This window comes from Protopterus annectens, chromosome 3.part0 (genome assembly GCF_019279795.1).
Source record: "Protopterus annectens isolate FY-2018-M chromosome 3.part0, PAN1.0, whole genome shotgun sequence".
NCBI lineage: Eukaryota > Metazoa > Chordata > Ceratodontiformes > Protopteridae > Protopterus > Protopterus annectens.
This window is the reverse complement of record NC_056731.1, coordinates 635802969-635823888: the sequence shown is the minus strand read 5'-3', so window position 1 is coordinate 635823888 and position 20920 is coordinate 635802969. Positions and strand designations below refer to the sequence as shown.

General features: G+C 43.5%; 1 protein-coding gene across 1 annotated transcript in view; it reads right to left on the bottom strand.

The window, feature by feature from the left end:
- LOC122796501 (anillin-like) overlaps positions 1-20920 on the bottom strand; it is a gene marked incomplete at its 5' end in the record, with an annotated part of 1089678 nt that overhangs the window by 455473 nt on the left and 613285 nt on the right. Inside the window, 1 exon segment of the mRNA XM_044065033.1 lies at positions 18176-18302. Coding sequence (XP_043920968.1) covers positions 18176-18302 — 127 coding nt within the window.

Here is a 20920-nt window from a genome sequence, read left to right as displayed (position 1 = left end):
AACCTAATCAGGCAGAATGTTTTAAGTAAAAGAACAAAGTGGAACAAAGTTCAAATCAAGCCCTTGTATGTAGCAAAAGTAAACGTTTTGTAGTTACTGTTATTCATGCTATGAAGTTTGGCACAAGATGTAATAGAGTTGATATTTTAGACTGGAAAGAATACAGCTGGCATGTCAAACTACAAACCTGCAGCAATCCAGGATTAAAGGACTTAAAATTGATTTGAAGAGAAAACAGTCAAGTCATTGAGCATGTGATCAACACGCGACTTGCTATAAAAGTGTGTGTCAGTTTGTTCACTTCAGACTGATGAAGTCTCTGAGACAAGAGTGCTAATAAACTGATTAAATAGTTAAAGGAGGATTTATTTTCTTTACTAAGTGGTCATTTTTATTCTGTTTTACATTAAAATAAATGAAAACTTAAAATCTATTCTTGAAAAAAATTGAACTTTATAATTTATTATGCCACATTTCTCACAGATAGCAATATTATGTCATTTTGAATTAAAACTGTTTTATAGCCTAAATATTAGCCAAACACAGAGTTCATTAAGGAGAGTTATCCATGCTAGATCTACACATTTTATGAAAATAACATTAGGAACAACATATTCCAGCCAAATAAATTAATTTTCTACAAGACCATAGCAGGCAGCAAAACTTGAGAATTTCTGTTCCTGAGAAATGACAGTTTTATACAACCTGCTAAAGCAGGTTTTGTACTGATTGCTATATGTTCTCAATTCTATGCACTGCTGACTAGATTAAAACTATTTCATAGCCTGAGATGCTACTGCTTGTCCAGATTGCAGAACTGAGCCAAACCCCTCCTTATATCATGGATCTGCACTCATTCCTCCCAAAGAGAGCCTAGTTTCCCAGGCTAGTCAATGAGAACCTACAATTAAGGACAGGCATTGCTAGCAAATAGGTGCCTAGTGAGAGGGGCATATACTAGGCTACTCAATGAAACTTACAATGCTAGATTTTGAGAGCCTGCTGCAAGTCAGGGCTGCACTAATGCATCATGGTTTATTACACACAGACGTGTGTATACAACAAGGATTAACGCATCAATAAATTAAAGTACTGCTTGACTGACCGCAATCTGAATTGGCCTAAAACTGTTCAGCTTGATCTGTGCTCTGCCCCAGTAAAACAAACACTAAAACTTTATAAAGGGAAAAAGAATAAAAGTACAGTTGTGTAAAATCATACCATAACAGTAGATGTCCTTCTCACTGTTGCAGTATTCTTCACCTTAGGGATCTCCTGCCTAGGATAGTCCAACGTCCGACCAGTATACCAAAGCCTTTAAGATCTTGTATGCACTGTGCATCAAACATATGCTCCCCATGCAGGACATAGGGCATAAAGATATACGGATGCAGTTACCCAGAACTGAATTGCCCCAGTAGAGTCTCCATGAGACAAAAGTAGGCCATCACATCCAGAGGGAGAAAATCAGATGGAAAAGGGGAAACCCTTGGCCAGGAAAGTAACTAAAGCAAAGCTCAAAAGAAAAAAGGGGGATGAAGACTGCAACAAAGAAAAGAACAGAATCTGTTATGGTAAGATTTAAATAACTGTACTATGTCCTTCTATATCACTGTCCCAGTATTCTTCACCTTAAGGAGAGTATAGAAGCTCAAGAAAAGGAATGGGAGGTGGGAGGTGGAAGGCTGGGAAGAGCCCTCAACAAACCCATGCAGAATGGCCCTAACAAAACCTGCTCTAACCCTAGAACCCATATCCAACTTAAAACGCTTAGTAAATGTATGCACTGAAGACCAAGTAGCAGCTTCAAGAATGGAATTGGTGTCCAAACCACTGAAGAAAGTACCAGAAGAGGCAACAGCCCTAGTGGAATGAGTTCTAACTGAAGTAGACAGACACTTGCTATGAAAAGAACAAAAAAAGGCAAATGGCCTTAGATTTCCAGGGGGAGATGGTTTGCTTAAAAACTGCAAAATCCATTGTCCTGGGATGAAAAGAAATAAAGCTGGTCAGACTTATGAATGGCCTTAATTTATTCAAATACCTGAGCTGTCTGTGCAAATCCAAGGTATGCAGAACCATCTCACTAGCGGACTGAGAAGGAAAAAAGGAACGGAGTTGTACTGCCTGATTTAAGGACAACTCCTTTACAACCTTGAGCATAAAAGGAGGATTAGTATGAACAGACACCCTGCCTCTGTGAAAAAACAGAAAAAAGGAAGAATGGCTACATGGAGTTGAAGCTCAGAAACCCTCAGAGTAGAAGTAAGAGTAAGCAACAAGACGGTACAGTGTTTCACAGAAGCTGAAACTTCAGGTTCTAAAACAGCCACAGACAATTTTTCCAAAACAAAATTAAGGTCCCAAGGAGGCAGAATAGGCTTCCTTGAGGACCTAAGCTGTAGGACAACTAACTGACCTCAAAATGAGAAGCCAATGAATAAGTCAAGGGCAGACGAGCAGAAGTAGCTGACAAATGGGCCTTTGCAGAACAAAGTATTGTTGGGTAAGAACTTACCATAACTTTAGATGTCTTTCTCTTCTATATGCTGCTGTATCCATAACACAAGGGAGTTTGCCTCTGGTGAACTCTCGTACGTCCGGCCATTATACAAAAGTTGCATGCTACTGCTAGTGCGTGCGTGACGTCCCATGTCTCTTCCTGCAGAGAGTCATAAACGGACATTGGGTATAAACTAGATGTCAGCACGCACCATCCTTAGAACTGATTGCCACCGGAATTTCTGACTACTCCGTGGGTACTCCAGGTGTCAGGCAAATGTGAGGGGGAAGACTGGGTGGGAAATTATACAGCAGCATATAGAAGAGGACATCTAAGGTTATGGTAAGTTCTTACACAACAATACTAGGTCCTTCTATTCATATGCTGGTGTATCGATAACACAAGAGAGTGCAAAAGCTCCTGTTCTAAGAAAAGGGTGGAGGATCAGAAACACTTTCCACAAACCCATGAAGGATGGCTCTGGCAGATCCTGCTATGGCTCTAGAAACAATGTCCAATTTGTAGTGCTTAGTGAAAGTGTGTACAGAGAACCATGTAGCTGCTTTGAGAATAGCAGCCGTGTCCAAACCTTTAAAAAAATACCCCTGCGGAGGACACTGCCCTAGTGGAGTGTGCCTTTACTGGAGAGGGGAGCATTCTCCCATGGGTTGTACAACAGAAAGAGATGGTTTTAGATATCGAAGAGGATATGGTTTGCTTGGAAACAGGTGGTATAAGATGAAGAGCCCGTCTGATTTGCAAATGGGTTTGGTCTTAGCCAAATTATATCAGAGTTGTCTATGTACAATTAAGGAGTGAAGTATCCTTTCTGCTGGGTTTTGTGGAGAGGGGAAAAAGGTTGGCAGGTTGATAGGCTGGTTCAAGGACAGTTCATTACCCACTTTAGGCATGAAGTTTGGGTTGGTACTTAAACATACCCTTTTCCTTGTGGAAGACAGTAAAGGGGGGAGTGGCCATAAGGGCTTCAAGTTCTGAAACCGTTCTGGCTGACGTGATGGCCACCAAGAGTATAGTTTTCCAAGTGCAGTGTTGAAGGGAACAGTCTCTTTGGCTGGTTCAAAGGGTGGGAGAGTCAATTTTTACAGAACAAAATTTAGATCCCAAGGAGGTGGAATGGGCTTCCTTGGGGGCCTGAGATGTATGTAGTGTCCCTTTCAAGAAAAGCTTAATTTTTAACCTGGAAGCCAAAGGTGGTACCAGTGACAGGCATGCTGAGATGGCAGATAAATGTGCTTTAATGGAGGATAGTCCAGACTTCATCAAATCACAAAGGTAGGGCAAGATCACTGGGGGTTCTGCAGTCAGTGGTTGTAAGTTGTTTTTCTGACATCATACAGAAAATCTCTTCCACTTAGACAGGTAGGATTTCCTGGTAGTTTGTTTCCTGGCATCCTGCAAAGTCTGAAGCACATCCTCTGTGTATAGGTGTCTGAAGGGAATCAGTGCCCTATCATCTACAGTGTAAGATTCTAAGTGGACAGTTGGGGGTGTAAGAGTGCTCCCTTTTCCTGTGTGAGCAGGTCCATTCGGTGGGGTAACTTGTGGTGATTGCCCTTGGCTAGATGTAGTAATAGGGGGAACCAATGTGGCCTTGGCCAATAGGGAGTCAACAGCAAGATTTGAGGCAGTTCCTTCTGAATTTTCAGTAGGACTCTGTATGAGAGGGAAGGGGGTATGCATAAGCGTACATTCCCTTCCAAGGAATTGAGAGCATCCACCCTCCATTCTTCTGGACGTGGTGCCTGGAGCAGAAGGTTGGAAGCTGTCTGTTCATGGGGGAGGCAAAGAGATCCACATTTAGAATACCCCATCAATGGATCAGGTCCAGAAACACGTCCCTGTTGAGCATCCACTCCTAAAACAGGGTAATGGTCCTGCTTAATGAATCTGCCATCACATTGTCTGCAGAAGGGATACATACCGCTTGGAGGACAATTTGTCTTTCCAGGGTGATTTCTCAAGCCTGCAGGGCCAGACTGTACAGGAGGTAGGACCTTGTCCCCCCTGTTTGCTGATGGTACACAGACTTGTGCTGTGGTACATCTCAGAGTGCCTGGAAGAAGCTGATCTTTGAAGATTAGCAAGGCCAACATCAAGACTCTTATTTCCTTGATATTGATGTGGTCTTTCTGTTGAGTGAGGGTCCAGGAGTTCCTCAGTCTCCATTCTCCTAAGATTGTAACCCATTATGTGTCTGATAAGTCTTTGAAGAGGTCCTGGTTGGGGTGCAGGGGTTGTAAGGGCAGGCCTGAGTTTGCCTGAATCTGGGTTATCCACCAATTCAGTTCCCTGGCAAGGCATGGAAGCATGGGGACCCATGAACTCTAGGGGATGTAGATGTTGCTTCCAGATTGTTTGCAAGTACCACTGGAACTTCCTCATGTGAAGTCTTGCCAGAGGTACCATGGGGATTTGGTCAATGCCATAAATCCCAGGATTCTGAAAAATTCCCTGGCTGAAATGGCTTTGAGAGAAAGTAATTCCCTTAAGTAAGAAGGGAGTATCACAATTTTTTCTGGGGGAAGGCAGGCCATCATTTTCCCTGTCAGAATCAGACATCCCAGAAACACCTGATCCTGTGAGTACCAAGGATGACTTCTTGGAGATTTATGGTAAAGCCCAGATCTGTTAAGAGGGAGATGGTGAAGTCCAGGTGTTGTAGGGCCATGGTGCTTGATGTAGCCTAAATAAGGATATTGTTGAGGTAGGGGAAAAGTTGTATTCCCTTTGCCCTGGCAAAGGCAATGACTGCAGGCAGACATTTTGTAAATACTCTTGGGGCCGTAGAGGGACCAAATGGTAAAGCATAGAACTGAAAGTGTGCAGAATCCACTGAGAAGGGGATGGCTTGGGATGTGTAAGTAGGCATCCTTTATATCCAAGGACACTAAGAAGGCCTGTGGAAGGATCAGGGGCAGAAGGGTAGTTAGAGAGAAAGCATCCAAAAGAAGGGAACCTGGAGGAAGGTGTTGAGGTATGATAGGTCCAGGACTGGCCTCCAGGGACCTTCTTTTGGGGACCAGGAAAATACTGGAATAAAACCCCTTTCCTTTTGTATGTGAATGGACTTCTTGAATTGTTCCCCAAGTGAAAAGTTCCTACAGAACTGGTGGGAAAAAGGGTAGTTTGACTCAAAGGGGTTGAGGAATGCCTTTGGGAGTAGGTCTGGTCTCCCAAGTCATGAAGTACCCCTGTTTTATTATAGATAGAACCATAAAACCCAAGAGTCCTGGGTAACCTGTTTCCAAGCAGGGAGGGATAGTGAGAGATGCATGGAAAGAGGGGTCTCTGGGTGAAGTGCCTGGTAGTCACAGCCCTTTCAGGGCAAGCCTGGTAGCTTCTTTGGAAGTAGGAGTGCAGGGAACAGACCTGAAAGGGGGCTGTTTCCTGTGGTCCTTTTTGGTTTTAGCTGGCATTTTCCTAGCTGAGGTTCTCACAAAGGAGGTTTTGGCAGGGTTGTTCCTTTGAAAACGTGGAACTGGGGAGACAAAAATATGTCTCAAATCCTGAGGTTACTTGCCTTTTGTCTGGAGGGCCTTGAAGAGGTCAGCAGCAGCTATACCAAACAAGTCTTTATTGTCTAGGGGTGCATCCAGGAGTTTAGACTATGTCATCAGGGAGGGGCTGCAATCTAAGCCAAGAGTATTTCCTGATGACAGATCCAGAGGCAGCAGCCCTAGATGAGGCTTCTACGGCATTATAAATGCACTTGATAGAGTGTTTGGTTACTTGAGTGCAGGAATTCAAGAGTGGATATTTTGGCCTTGGCTGGAAAGTCAGGGAGCTCCCCCAATTGTTTGGGCACATCTGCCATCAGAGCCAAAGAGTATTTGGCCATGTGTGTCTGGTACTTGATGGCTCTTACTGCTAAAAGTAGCAGAGGTGTATACTTTTTTCCCCAGATGCTCCAGCAGTCTGCTCTCTGAGGGCAGTAGAGAGATGGAGGGAAATAACTCTTGACATTTTGTCAGCAGCTACAGTGATAACTGAGGGGGTTGTGGATGGGGTTTTGTACAGGAATTTAGCCTCATCAGGGATCTTGTAGAATCTATCTGGGCATTTGGGCACTGGAGGCTACGAATCAGGGGTTTTCAAAACAGCTAGGAAGGCATCCAGGAAAGCAGGGTGTATGGGGGGGGGTACAGCAGAGGGGCTAGGAGACTCCAGCTGGAGTAATTCATAATACCTCTTTCGGGTCTTAGTGACCTGACTGCTGTTCTACTTGAAGAAATTTTGCATTTGTGTAATAGTCTCCCCAAAGGTGAAATCCTCTCCTGGGGATTCTGTGCCATTAGACTCCTCCTCTGGGGAGGCATATCCCAAAGGGGAAGCAATCTGAGAAGAATAACCGAGGGATTCATCATCTGATGAATCCTCTTCTCCAGAGTACATGTCAGGAGCAGGTCCCTTAGGGGTAGAAGCCGAAGGGGGCCTGGACCGGAGCCAGGGCCTGACGAAGGCCTGGAAGGTGTTTAGAAAGCCTTGGGTGAAGGCCTGCCAATCTGGAGGCAGTTCAACGGTAGAGGGTATCAGAGAATGAGCACTACGTCTTTTTTGTTTTCTCTTTTTATGCGACTCCGATGCCGAAGAATCAGAGATACGACAGAGTAGGGCGGGCCGGATGCCAGGCGGCACTCCACAATAGCTGAGGCTATATCTTCTTGCACTACAATCTGAGAGACTCCACATGGACCCTTGGAAATTATGAAACCAGGTTCCCCCTCGGCGACCGAATCGGACGCTTGCAATTCCCTCCGGGACATGACCTCTGGTACTGTAATGGCCTCCTCCGGGCTAACCTCCAAAGAAAGATCAGAGAACTCTGCTCAGATTCCAGGCCTTTACCAGCCACGACAGGTACGGCTGGAGTGGAGGGGGCAGCAGTCAGTTCAAGCCTAGACTTTTTTGACTGGTGGCTCATCCGAGGAACCAGACTTCGGATCCATACCAGAAGCTAACCATTTAAGTCTCTGATTCTCTAGGTAGAGAATTAACGCTAAGTGGCTTCTAAGGGTTTGGGGGATGAAGGCCTGACATATACTGCAGGTGGTGTGGTCATGTTCTTGGCCTAAGCAAAATAGGCAGAGGTCATGCAAATCCTTATGTGGAATTTGCCTTACACCTACCACTTGCCCTTTCTACCGGACATGAACCCAAAGCAGTAGCAAGCAAATAATAATAAAAAAAACCCCTACGGGATACTTATCTGAAGTCAGATGGGGCGAAATCACTTTTCTGAAGGAGCGACGACCAGGGCAGGCAGTCATACGGGTGGCAGAAAAGTTCTGAGGACGGTGCGTGCTGACATCCACTTTATTCCAGACTTCCACTTACGACAGACGTCCATGGGAAATACGCAGGACGTCACACACACCCTAGTGGTAGCATGCAACTTTTGTATAATGGCCAGATGTACGAGACTTCACCAGAACCAAACTCCCTTGTGTTATGGATACAGCAGCATATGAATAGAAGGACATCAGGCCAAGACAGACTGGAGCATTTCACAAATAGTAAATAACCAAAGGTGACCCCCCCCCCGACACACACACACTGAAAAAGGGTCCTGACTATGAGCATGGCACCAGACAGCAAATCTTTTACATTTGGAAATACAAGACTTTGTCACTAGCAAGATTTTCAGGTAGTCCTGAATCTTCTACAGGAGTCTTGCAAGTAGAGGAAGAGGAGAAAAGGCATTAAGAAACATCTCCTTCCAAGGGAAAAAAAGAGCATCCATCTTCCACACCAGATGGCATGGCACACAAACAGAATAGAGCTGCCTGTTCAGATGAAAGGCAAAAAGATCTACCTGAAGAATACCCCATCAATGGACTATGTCCAAAAATGTCTTCTGTGAAGCATCCATTCACGAGTCTGTGTGTTTTAGATCTGGCCAATGAGTCTGCCACTAAATTGTGCCCTGAAGGAATATACACTGCCTAATAAGTTGGCTGATAACGGATATCCAGATCCCAGGCCTGAACAGCTAACCTGCAAAGAAGGCAAGACTCTGTGCCCTCCTGCTCGTTGACATACCACATCACTGTGGTGTGGTCTGTGTAAACCTACAGGAGACCTGGAGACAGCATAGTGTGAAAAGCCTGAACGGCCAGAATCAGACCTCTCATTAATTTGATGTTGGCAGGGTCTGACTTCTGATGGTGGACAAACACTCTGAACTTTCAGGTGACTACAGGAAGTTCCCACCCCATGTCTGAATTGTTGGTGAACATCTCTTGAGAAGAAACTGGAGTCTGAAATGGCAGGCCTGTGTTGAGGCTAATTTGCTTAATCCACCACTGAAATTCCCACTTGAGACAAGGAAGAAGAGGCAGTGTGAAAGCCAGAGGATGGCAATGCTGAAGTCAAACTGACTTGAGGTACCAAAGAAGCTTCTGCATACACAGTCTGGCAAGAGGAAGCACTGTAATAGAAGAGGCCATGAATCTTTAGGCCCGAAAAAACTCTCTTGCTGGCACAGCAGGAAGATGAAGAAGAGACAGAAAATAGTCAAGGACAAAACCTTTGAAGCTAGAAGAGAGGCCAGCATTTGCACAGTCTGAATCATACGGCCCAGATACACGTGATCCTAAGAAGGAGTCAGGACTGACTTTTGGAAGTTGATCGTGAACTCCAAAACTTTGAATGAGAGATGATCAACTCCTGAGCCTGTAACAACTGGAAGAAGGTGCCAATATTAACAGTTTGTCTAAGAAATTTTCTGAATGCCTTTGAGCCTGCAAAAAGCAATCACAGGAGCTAGGCATTTTGTGAATATCCTTAGAATAGTAGAGAGGCCAAGGGGAAAAGTGGAGAACTGAAAATTACAGGAAGAAACAGACTAACAAAAACTTCCTGAAAATAGGGTGAATAGGAATATGAAAAATGTGTTTAGCAAGGAGGATCCAGAATAGGCCTCCAAGTGCCCTCCTTTTGAAGAACCAGGAACATTCTGGAGTAGAACCTCTTCCCCACTTGGGAAGCAGGGATGGACTGAACAGTACAATGGCCCACTAGGGACCCAGAACCTCTGAGAAATGAGGAAGCTGCTCTCAGAGAGGTTGAGGAATCCCTGAAAAAGGAGGGAGGGACTGCCATACTATGAAGCAACCATGATGAATAATGGATTGAATCCAAGAATCTGAGGTGCGGAGAGCTGAAGGGACAAAAGAACTTGGCTGAGGGTTTGGGGGGGGGCAAAGGAGGCTTTTGTGGCACAGGGGCCTGAGAAGACTTGGGAAGGGTGGTAGCCATGTACCTCCTGATGCCTTTATTGGCCTGATGAGGATGTCTATGAACACAAACAGACCTAGTAAGATAGCTCCTCTGGATCTTAGGAACGTGGAAAAGGGGGGGCAAAAATAGGTTTACCGTCCTGCCAAGCTTTATCTCTCTCCTGAAGAGACTTGCACATATCAGCTGACCCAAAGAGATTTATTATTATCCGAAGCAGTAACCAGCAGCTTGGCTTTAATGTCTTCAGGTAATGACTGCAGACAAAGCGAAACATAATGCCTCATGACAGACCTAAAAGCAGCAGAATAGGCATCAGCAACGTCATAGCTGCACTTGATAGAGTGGTGAGCCACTTGAGAGGTAGAACCCAAAATAGAAACAGCAGACTACCTTACTTCAGAATCAGGAAGGCCAGAAATAACCAGACAAGCACAGGCAATCAAGGCCACAGCATATCTGGTCATGTGGGTCTGGTAATTAATGGCCCTAAAGGCCAAGATGGTAAAGTACAGTTGGGTACACTTACCATAAATGTAGATGTTAGAGTGTATTCACTTGTTGCAGTCATTACATTTGGGTAATCCTGCTGCCCTCAGTCGGCCTGAATTCCAACGTCGGCTGCTGTCGCCCCTTCCCTGATGTCAGGTCGTCAGGGGTATAAAAGAAGCAGCAGACACCATTTTCTTTAGTTTTTCTTGCCCCAGATTGTCAGGTGCCCCCTAAAAGGGTAGCCAAAATTTATATGTATATATAAAATTACATGCAGCAATATAAACTTTACCTTCATCTATCAGCAAATACACCACATAGGTTGTATAATCAGAGAAGGAAAGATAGGTTCCATCAGAAAAAAAGGGGGATGGCGGGTGGGTAACCTGGACTGCAACAGTGAATACACTCGAACATCTACATTTATGGCAAGTGTACACAACTGTACTATGTTCTTCGTGTTTCACTATTGAAGTCATTACATTTGGGTAGAGTCCCAATGCTATGATAGGGAGGTTGGTGCTAAACAGCATTAGGAGCGGCTATGAGGCCTTGCAGAACTGCAGTGGCAAAGCCTGCCCTGGATTTAGAGTAGAGTGGCAGATGATAGTGCTTTGTAAAGGTGTGCACTGAACTCCAAGTAGCTGCCTCTAAAATGTGCTTGGTTGGTACTCCCCTGAGGAAGGCTGCTGAAGTGGCTGCAGCTCTGGTGGAATGTGGCCTAATGCCCTTAGGCACTGGCTTGCCATGGTGTAAGTAGCAGAAATGAATGCAATGGCCTATCCACTTTGAAATAGTTTGCTTTGAGATAGCCTTTCCGTGTGATCCTGCAGCATATGCCACTAGTAATTGCTCTGTCTTCCTGAGAACTTTGGTTCTGCCCAACTAGAATCTAAGCTTCTGTGTACGTCCAAAGAATGCAGAATTCTCTCCCCCTTGTTCTGTGGATTTGGTAAAAAGTTGGCAGATGAATAGTTTAAGAGCCACACTGGACACCACTTTAGGCATAAATGTTGGGTTTGTCCTCAGGGAGACCCTGTCTGGATAAAAAATGATAAAAGGTTCCACAACCATGAGTGCCTGCAGCTCTGAAACTCGTCTTGCAGAAGTTATTGCTAGGAGCAGAGCTGTTTTCCAAGATAAAAACTTTATATCAGCAGTAGCAGCTGGCTCAAAAGGAGGCAGGGTGAGTTTTTCCAAGACATAGTTGAGGTCCCATGCAGGCATTGGTGATCTCCTTGGAGGCCTTAAATTTTTGGCTCCTCTGAGGTACTGTTTTAATAAGGGATGAGAAAAGATTGGTGGCTCTGCACTGTAATGAGCCGAAATGGCTTTGGCATGAATTTTAATAGATGAGAAAGATAGGTCTTTGTCCAACATCTCAGTTGAGCATTGCAAAATCTGAGGAATATTTGGCACAGCTGTATCTGTTCCTTGTGCCTGGTTCCAAGCATAGAATCTCTTCCATTTTCCAGCATTGGATTTTCTAGTACTAGGCCTTCTGGCTTCCAAGTTGACATCCATCACAGCTTTACTGAGAGGTGTGTTTTGTATGACTACATTATCCGCCATGCTGCCAGGTTTAAAGTCCTGAGTTGGCTGTGCAAGATCTGATTGTTTTGCTGGGACAGTAGATGAGGTACTTGAGGTAAGGTCCAAGCTGGGCATTGAGACAAGCTCCTTAGTACTGGGTACCAGTACTGGCGGGGCCAGTCTGGGGCAATCAGTATCATCTTTGGCTTCTCCTGTCTGACCTTTAGTAGTACCTTGGGGAGGAGAAGCAGAGGGGAAAAAGGCATATACTGATAGGTTTTTCCAGCTGAAAGCTAAGGCGCCCACTTTCCATGCTTGTCTGTGATAAATCCTTGTGCAGAATCTTTTTAGTTTTTAGTTGGTAGTTGTGAGGGGAGGCAAATAGATCTATGTCCGGGCATCCCTATTTGCTTGTTATCATGATGACGACTTGTGCATCCAGGTGCCACTCGTGGGGATCCATGAGGTTTCTGCTTAGTTCGTCTGCCAGAGTATTTTTCCTTCCTGGCAGGAATTGTGCCTGTAGATGTACTTGGTAAGTCAATGCTGTGTTCCACAAAATCATGGCTAGTCTGCAAAGGGGGTAAGAATGTGTGCCCCCTGCTTGTTTATATACCACATGACAGTGGTGTTGTCTGTCTATCAGTAGTTGTCCTGGATGAAGTAGGTCCTTGAAGGCTGTCAGGGCATTTTGAACAGCTAGCATCTCTTTTTGATTGATACGTAGATGCATTTAGTTTGAGGTCCATGTGCCCTGAATACATCTTCCTGCCATGTGGGCGCCCCAGGCATAATCTGATGCATCCGTTGTTAGTGTCTGTCTGGCTGGGGGTAATGTGAATGGCTGTCCCTTGTTTTGGTGACCAGCCTTTGCCCACCATCGAAACTCCTGTTGCAGGCAGGGAATGAGAGTAATCATAGTTTCCAGGCTGTGGCAATGTTGACTCCAAACACTTTTTAGGTACCATTGAAGTTTCCTCATATGCAGTCTTGCATATGGTATTAGTAGGATGCAGGATGCCATGAAGCCCAAAGCCTGCATCATTTTTCTTGCAGATAACTGGGCCTTTGTTGCCAACATTTTGAAATAGGTAGTCAGTTGCCTTTGTTTGTCTGGTGTGAGATAAGCCATCTGAGCAGTTGTATTTAAGCTTGCGCCCAGGAATATTATCTCTTGAGAGGGTACTAGTTTTGATTTCTTTTCGTTGACTGTGTACCCCAGGCATGTTAGAAGTCTTTTCACAAACGTCAGATGCTGTAGTAGAATGTCCTTGTTCTCTGCTTGAATTAGACAGTCGTCCAAGGATATATTTGTATTTCTCTTTGTCTGCAAAATGCAATTACTGGTGCCAGGTACTTTGTAAAGACCCTGGGTGCAGTAGATAAGACAAAGGGCAGGGCATAGAATTGGTAATGCATTGAGCCAGCCTTGAATCTGAGGTATCTTCTGCATATTTGTCTGATTGGGATATGCAGGTATGCCTCTTTCAGGTCTAAAGTCACAAGCCAAGCGTTCTTGCCCAGCATGGGCAGAAGCTGCTGAAAATCAACATTTTGAATTTTGGAATATCCAGGAATGTGTTCAGAATAGATAGGTCCAGTATTGGCCTCCAGGCCTTGTCCTTTCTGGGTACCAAGAACAGTCTTGAGTAAAATCCTTGTCCCCGCTCTTGCTCTGGCACTTGCTGAATGGCTGTCCATGAGGGATGAGACTTGTTTTTGTGCCTCTGCCCATTGATTTTTTGGCAGATCTGGCCAGCCGTTTGCCTTTGGCAGGGTATGGAAATGGAACTTGTAGCCTTGTGACACAATATTTAGAACCCATTTGTCCTGGGTTATAACGTGCCAATTTTGAGAAATAAGTGCTAATTTTCCCCCTAAGGGTGCTGCCAGGAAATAAGTGCTTGGTGCAGGCAGGGGGAAGTCATTGGGACAGCTTCTTGTAAGGTTGTGATTTGTCTTCTCCACTTTTGGAGGTAGAAGCACCCCATTGCTTTGACCTGTATAAACCTTACACCTGGGATCTTTCTCTAGGGCGTCTGGATCTGCCCCTTTGAGGTCTGACACAGGAAAGGACCACTTCTTTGTAGGCCAGTGTCTGCTAAACCAAGGTGGCTGTACTTGTAAAAAATCTTTGACAGTTTGCATAGATTTAGCTTTGTTCTCCATTTTCTTTAACACCTCTTCTGCCTTAACACCAAAGTATCATGCTGTAAAGGTGCATCTAATAATTTAACTTTGACATGATCAGGCAGATTTTGTTCCTTTAACCAAGCATGCCTCCTAATTACAGAACCCATAACTGCGGCCCTGCAGGAGGCCTCCAGAGAATCAAACCCACATTGCAAAGTATGTTTTCCAACTTGTTCAGCTGCATGCAATAAATCCTGCATTTCCTTGTTATCTGCACATTCAGAATATAATAACATTTTCTGTTTAAGCAATGCCATGACATGTTGCTGATATTTAAGCATATGAAACTGACAGTTTAAGGCCCTTATAGCCAAGGTAGCAGACGTGTAAACCTTTTTTCCCCATCTATCCAGTGCCCTTGAATCTCTGTCAGAGGGGGTAGGGTTTTTTTTTTTTTTTTTACAGCAGAAGCCTTAACCCCTTTAGGACCCTGTAAAATTGTTTCTGGGTCTGCAGCAGGGTTTTTGAAAAGGAATTTATGAGAGTCAGGAACCCTGTAATATCTGTCAGGCTTAACAGGAGTGGGAGGTAAGGAGTCAGGGGTCAGACTAGACTCTGAAAACACATCTACAATGTCTAACACAGGTGGAATGGCTAGAGGCCTGTGTTGGGGTAGTAAAAAGAAGTCCCTGAGCCTCTTTTTAGATTCTGAAAAATCTTGGCTCTCCCAGTGGAAGTGCTCCCTCATGGTATGCAAGGTTTCCCCAAAAGAATAGTTCTCTGGAGGAGAAGCTGAAGGAATAGAGTTCTTCAGCATCAAAATCCTCATAGGGGGAATAGAATATTCCTGGTCAGAGGGGGAATCAGAAGAAATAGAAACCTGATCTGAAGATTCATAGTCTGTCTCTTGCCTAGGCATCTTATCAGGAGGGGGATGGGAACCCCTAATCAAGGTAATCAAGTCTTCGGCCATTTTGAGCATCTGTTTTTTGGGCATGGAGGCCTGTCCACGTGGCTCTTGAGTTTGTTTCTTTTTCTTTGAAGGTGCTTTAGTCTTTGCCTTTGAAGCTGAAGTCGGTTTAATGTATAGATGTTTAAGTCTGAATACACCCTCAGAAGCCGGTGCCTGCTCAGCGGCTCTGGACCCATCTGAAGGGATAGTGTCTGAGGCTCCAATACCTTGAGTCTCCAGCGGCATAGTCGATTCCATGTGGGTGTCGGTAGCGGCCTGCGACTCTAAAGTAGCGGGTGAGAGGGGCTGCGAAAGCACCTCACTGAGAACCGGTGACTGGCTTAGGAGAAGCTTAGTCAGTTTTGGGCCTCGGTTGTCTAGCTTTTTTCTTTGCGTTTTTTGTGAACTCCGGTAGTGGGATGGCTATCAGACGACATTTCTGGATAATTAAACCTGCGTCCAAAATAGTTTAATGCAAAATCATACAGACGCTTAATAGTGCGTTGGTTAAATCTAGCACAAAACTGACAACCTGAAATGTTATGGCCAGGGCCTAGGTAAAGAATACAGTAAGAATGAAAGTCTTTATGGAGGTATTTGCTTTCCACAAGAAATACAATTATTACCTTTTTCTGACATCTGTCTGGAACAAGAAAAAAAGTTTCCCCAACGGGGTACTTAGCTTTAATGAAGACTCTGAAATTCAAACACGAAAATCTCAGGAGTCTGCCGACCGGCACTTGCGAACTGCTTTTGCTTCGGGCACCGCGTGGCAAGAAAGACTAAAGAATATGGCGTCGGCTGCTTTTTTTTTATACCCCTGACGTCAGGGAAGGGGCGACAGCAGCCGACGCAGGACCCAAGACTTTGGAATTCACGCCGACTGAGGGCAACCTGCCAGCAGGATTACCCAAATGTAATGAGTGCAACAGTGAAACACGAAGAACATCAGTATAGACCTTATCAATACTTTCCACAGCTCTAGTGTCCTTATCCAAAGGCAGGACCTTAGCAGAGGGCAAAAGCTTAAAAGGCTTTTCAAAGGAGACTGACACCACAGCAGGATCAGCAGAGGGACATTTAAACAGAAATTGACAATCCTAAGGAACCTCGTAGAACCTCTTAGGTTTCTTGGGTGCAGGGGACTGAGAATCAGGAGTGTTAAAGACCACTAACAAAGCGGCCAACACAGGAGGTACTGCAGAAGGTTTAGGTGCGTCAACATGAAGCAACTCATAATACCTATTCTGGATGTCAGACACCTTAGAACAAATCCACAAAGTATACCATCATGGCTACTGTGACTCCAAAAGACATATCCTCCAAAGGAGACACAGGGATTATGGATTCCTCCTCAGAGTCATAAGCCAAGGGAGAAGGCATCAGCGAAGAATAAGTCAAAGGCCCCTCTTCCGAATCCTCATATGAAGAATCATGTTCCCTATACCTTTTAAAAGGAGTAGAAGTCCAAGGTGAAGTTCAGGAATCCCTTGGGGAGGCTTCATATCCATTAAAGGCATTAACAGACTGAACAAACCCCTGCAATTCCCTTTGGGGGTCCTCAGGATGAACAGAAGAATGCTGGATCTTCTGCTTTTTCTTAGGGATGTCAGCCCTGATAAACATCAGAGATTCCAACCTCTGACTAGATTCAATCAGAGTACTCCACACCTCTTCCCTAGCCAGAATCTATGGAATTCTTTTAGGGCTCTTCGAGATAACCAACAGTGGTTTCCCCTCAATGTCCAGAAAAGACTCAGACAAATCCTCAGAGGATATGCAAAAGGAAGGATTTATGCCGGCCATCAAATGGGTTGGAGCAGAGGAATCCAATGTCGACACCGGACTGCCTACAGCTATCACCTGCTTCTAAAGAGAAATCTGTTGGAGGATGGACAGCAAACGATTCTGCCCAAAATTTATGGCCTTCTTCTTGCTTGATGGCAGTACTTCAGGAATAGATGATTCGGCCATATTACTCAGGGCCAACTATTTAAACCACTGGTTCTAGAGACAAATGGCCAGGGAAGACAACTGGCTATTAACAGTATTAGGGGACAAACACCTTACAAATACAGCAGGAAGTATGGTCGTGGGAAGCAATTAAAGACGACACTGTTCATGATGATCCTTATGGGGAATCCGTCTCCCACACTGATATTTTCCCTTCTTGGATGACTAACTCCAGGTAACCAAAAGAAAACAAGACCAACAATAAGAAAATGAAAAAAAAAAAAAGCCTTTAAAAGGGCACATATCCAATGTCTAGGTATCAACACAGCAAATGGTGTTCAGACAGACTATCAATGATGGCATTCGGACTGGTGGCAAAGTAGTTCTGGGTAACTGCATCCGTACATCACCTTTATGTCCTACATCCTGTATGGGGAGCATATGTGTGATGTACAGTGCATACAAGATCTAAAGGCTTAGGTATACTAACCAGACATTGGGCTATCCTAGGCAGGAGATCCCTAAAATGAAGGATACTGCAACAGTGATAGAAGGACATCACATCAGTCTAAACAAAATGCTTGTACAATAGCTCAGTTTTGAAAAGACACTTGGCAGTGATGATAAATGAAGCAGATTACAAAGCATATCTGAGAGGAGGGACGACTCTGGGGTCAATTTCTATACGCTAAAACTGCACTGTCATAACTCGTTTTTATGCCAGTTTTGTCAGACAGAGGACAAAGAATGAAAAGGCCATTTGCCTGCTCACCTCTTCCAAGTGGAAAGAGAAATCCTTCCTTCCTGTATTGACCACAAAACTCTTAACTTTAAAGCACAGATCAGTAGGCAAGTAAATATGTATCCAACTCTTTATTCGGAGATGTTGTAACAAAAGTGACTGTGCTGGAGGCCAAAAGGTTAGACTAAAAGAAACTACAACCCTAGAAATGGTTTAAATGATCATACTCTTATAACCTTAGAAACTTTGAGGAATTAACATGGGGAAGACTACACATCAGAAGACAGAGTGTAAATAATTTGTCATGCAAGGCAAACAAATACAACTTGCAAGTACAAAAAATAAAAGACAGCGAATTTGATAATCAAGAACAAGCAGCAGAGATTAGACATTCCCCAAACATTGAAGACACAGTCAGAAATGACTTAAAACAGGACTAGTGAGATTAAATTTCTTGTTAACCTAATGCAAAGACATGACACCATTCAGCCTGATGGCTAATCCACATTTCCTTCAAAATGTAAGACATATTTCATTTGAGTTTAAATACCTGATTGAGATTTTTGCAATCTCTAATTAGATTCCTTATAAAATGCTGCATAGCACTTACAGAGTAAATGTTGTTGAAAAGGAAAGCGCATCTCCATTTAATGAACTCTGTGTACTGGTCAGGGGTGTTGCCACGATGTTTTCTGCTCCAGCACGGAACATTACAAAGAAGTAGTAGTTTGCAACATCTGGGGAAAAATAAAAAGCTACAGTTATTAATCTATAAAAAAAAATATATTCCTTAAAATTACTAGACGCACTAATGCAGAAATTCATGTTTCACCAATACAGATATATTACCATATAAAAATAATCCTTCACTATGTATAAAATGAATGTGTGTGCAGAGTTATGGCAGTGTAGGTTTACTCAAAGATATGCCCATCAGTAATCCCTCAAACATTTAAAAAGTGGTACTTAATAAAACTATGCACTTTCTTCTTACATACCTATCAATTATCAAGATTTTTGCCTCAAAGTTTTGGTCTGTTCTTTGTAAGTTTGTGGTTTTCTGTCTGCCTTCCAGACCTACAGAAAGGACTCTGTTTTCCATTCATGTTAGAAACTCAAAAGACCTGGGTGCGATAAGTGAAGGATCTCTTTGAAGACTGCTTCTTACTCAATTTCTTCAAGCTGCTGAGCTCACAAACGTTTGGGTTTTATTTCCTGCCTCTTGCTTTTTTCTCTCTGCACTTGAAAAGTGTATTCTGCTGCTTTGATTGTTTTTTAATTAGGAAACCGTTAAGTAAGAGTTTTTACTTTACTTTTGGTTTCTAATAGGAAAGGAATGGACTCCATTTCTAAGTCAAGGTATGATTAAAGATGAAATTGGCACAGTTTCAATCCTTGGTAACAAAGTATTCTTCACAGCACCCAATGCGCCCAGAATCGACTCCTCTTGCAATTCATACAGTTATATTTACAGTTGTATTTAGATATGTGCCAGTAAATTATTTTTATGAAACCAATTGTTCCAACTACTACTGGAACCAACTGGTTATCTTTATTCAACACTGCTCTCATTTCTGCCTGCAAATTCTGGTATTTTAGGACTTGTCTCTCTCTGTACATAAGATACTATCACTGCATGTAGCAATTTCAATGATCAGTGTTACTTTTGTCTTTTCATAGACTACTATATTTGGTTTTCTGTCATCTATTTTCCTGAACTGTTGGTAATGGATGATCCCATGCGATATAAAAGTTCACCATTCGCTATAATACTTTGGGGTTTATGCTTCCAGTGCTTCTCAGTTACCTCGATATTGTAATGTTTGCACAATCCTCAATGCAACAGTCTTGCCACATTATTATGCCTTTCAGTATTACAGTATTTACCTGCAGTACAATGCTATTTATTATAAGTTGATCATTGGTTTCTGTGGGTTTTTAGCCATTGTAATTTGTTTTATGGCCATTTGTGAATGTTTAATTCCATTTCTGTACTAACATCATTTTAGTACAGTTTCTTTCATTGCCTCTTAATTCCAGAGCAGCAACTTAATCTCGTATTGCCATTGAGTAAAAGCTTCATTTGAAAAATTTGACTGGAAAAATTGCAGATTTTGCAGCTTTTTTCTTTGGGGTTATGTTTATTTGAAGCAAACAAATGCATTTTAAACTTTTTCGTTTAAAACCCTATTTTGGCACCATTTTGAATGTTAAACATTTCTGATGAGCATTTTTCATAGTTTATGCTTTATTTCTTGTCTAAGGCTTTATTTGCTGTTTCTAATCATTTGGATCTGAAACTTGCAGAATACACTTCAGATTATTATTTGGTGAGAGAATAGTGGGATTTGTCCATTTTACAGTAGGCTGATCATGCAAGCCATTATTTGGTATTGATCTGGCTATTTTTTTTCTCCTGACTTGATGGAGGCAGATACATTGTGCCCCACCTCCACCAGTCAATCCTGATGCACTTAAAAAAAAACACAAGAAGATCAAGAAAAATGCCTCTGCCTTCAGCTTACGACTCTGCATTAGCCTTGGGCAGGTGCTATCGAACCACTCAGCTTCTCCTCCCAGGGGACTTTCCCACTAGTGTTGTGCATGCAAAAAAGACAGGAGACCCACCACATTGCAGGAAAATGGTCTCAAGATTGTTTTCACCTGACCTGGTAGCTATGGCTAGATCCATGATTAGGGGCATTGATTACAGGATGCAAACCTAGATTAGGAGTAAAACTGGTGCTCTCACCCCTGTTCAACCACACAAGGATCCTGATTTTTGAAGGGGACCCAGAATCTGAGGTTTGAAAAGTGTCAGAGTCCGATCAGTTTTCTCAGAAAATGAACAGGTTCAGAAACCCAAAAAGAGGTTTTCTTTTACCCAAATACTGGCAAGATTTAGAGATGTATTCAGTTGGGAGCAACCATCAGCTGCCCCAGAGATCAGTAGGGTAAATAATCTTTTGGAGGATGATGCCCCAAACATGGCAACCTTCCATTGGTCCCAGTGGTGGAGGATGTTTAAGAAAACTTGAACCTCTCCTCTGCTGAATTACTTGCTACCTAAAAAAGTGGTTAAGAAATTCATGGTGTTCTTGGCCATGCCTGGTCTCCAAGCCCCCTTGTATGCAGACTCTGCTTCTGTGCACTTTTCAAATAAAAAGGCCATCTTTATCAAGCCTGGTCCCTTGAGATAAACTAGGCAAACAGATAAATCTCTGGTGTAGTCCAGCATGAAAGATGAATACATCCACAACTCCTTTTCCCATTTTTGGACACTGGGTTGGGATGTCACCTCAACAGTGACAAATCAGCTAGAGCAAAGGATCACACCCACCAGGCAACTAGATCT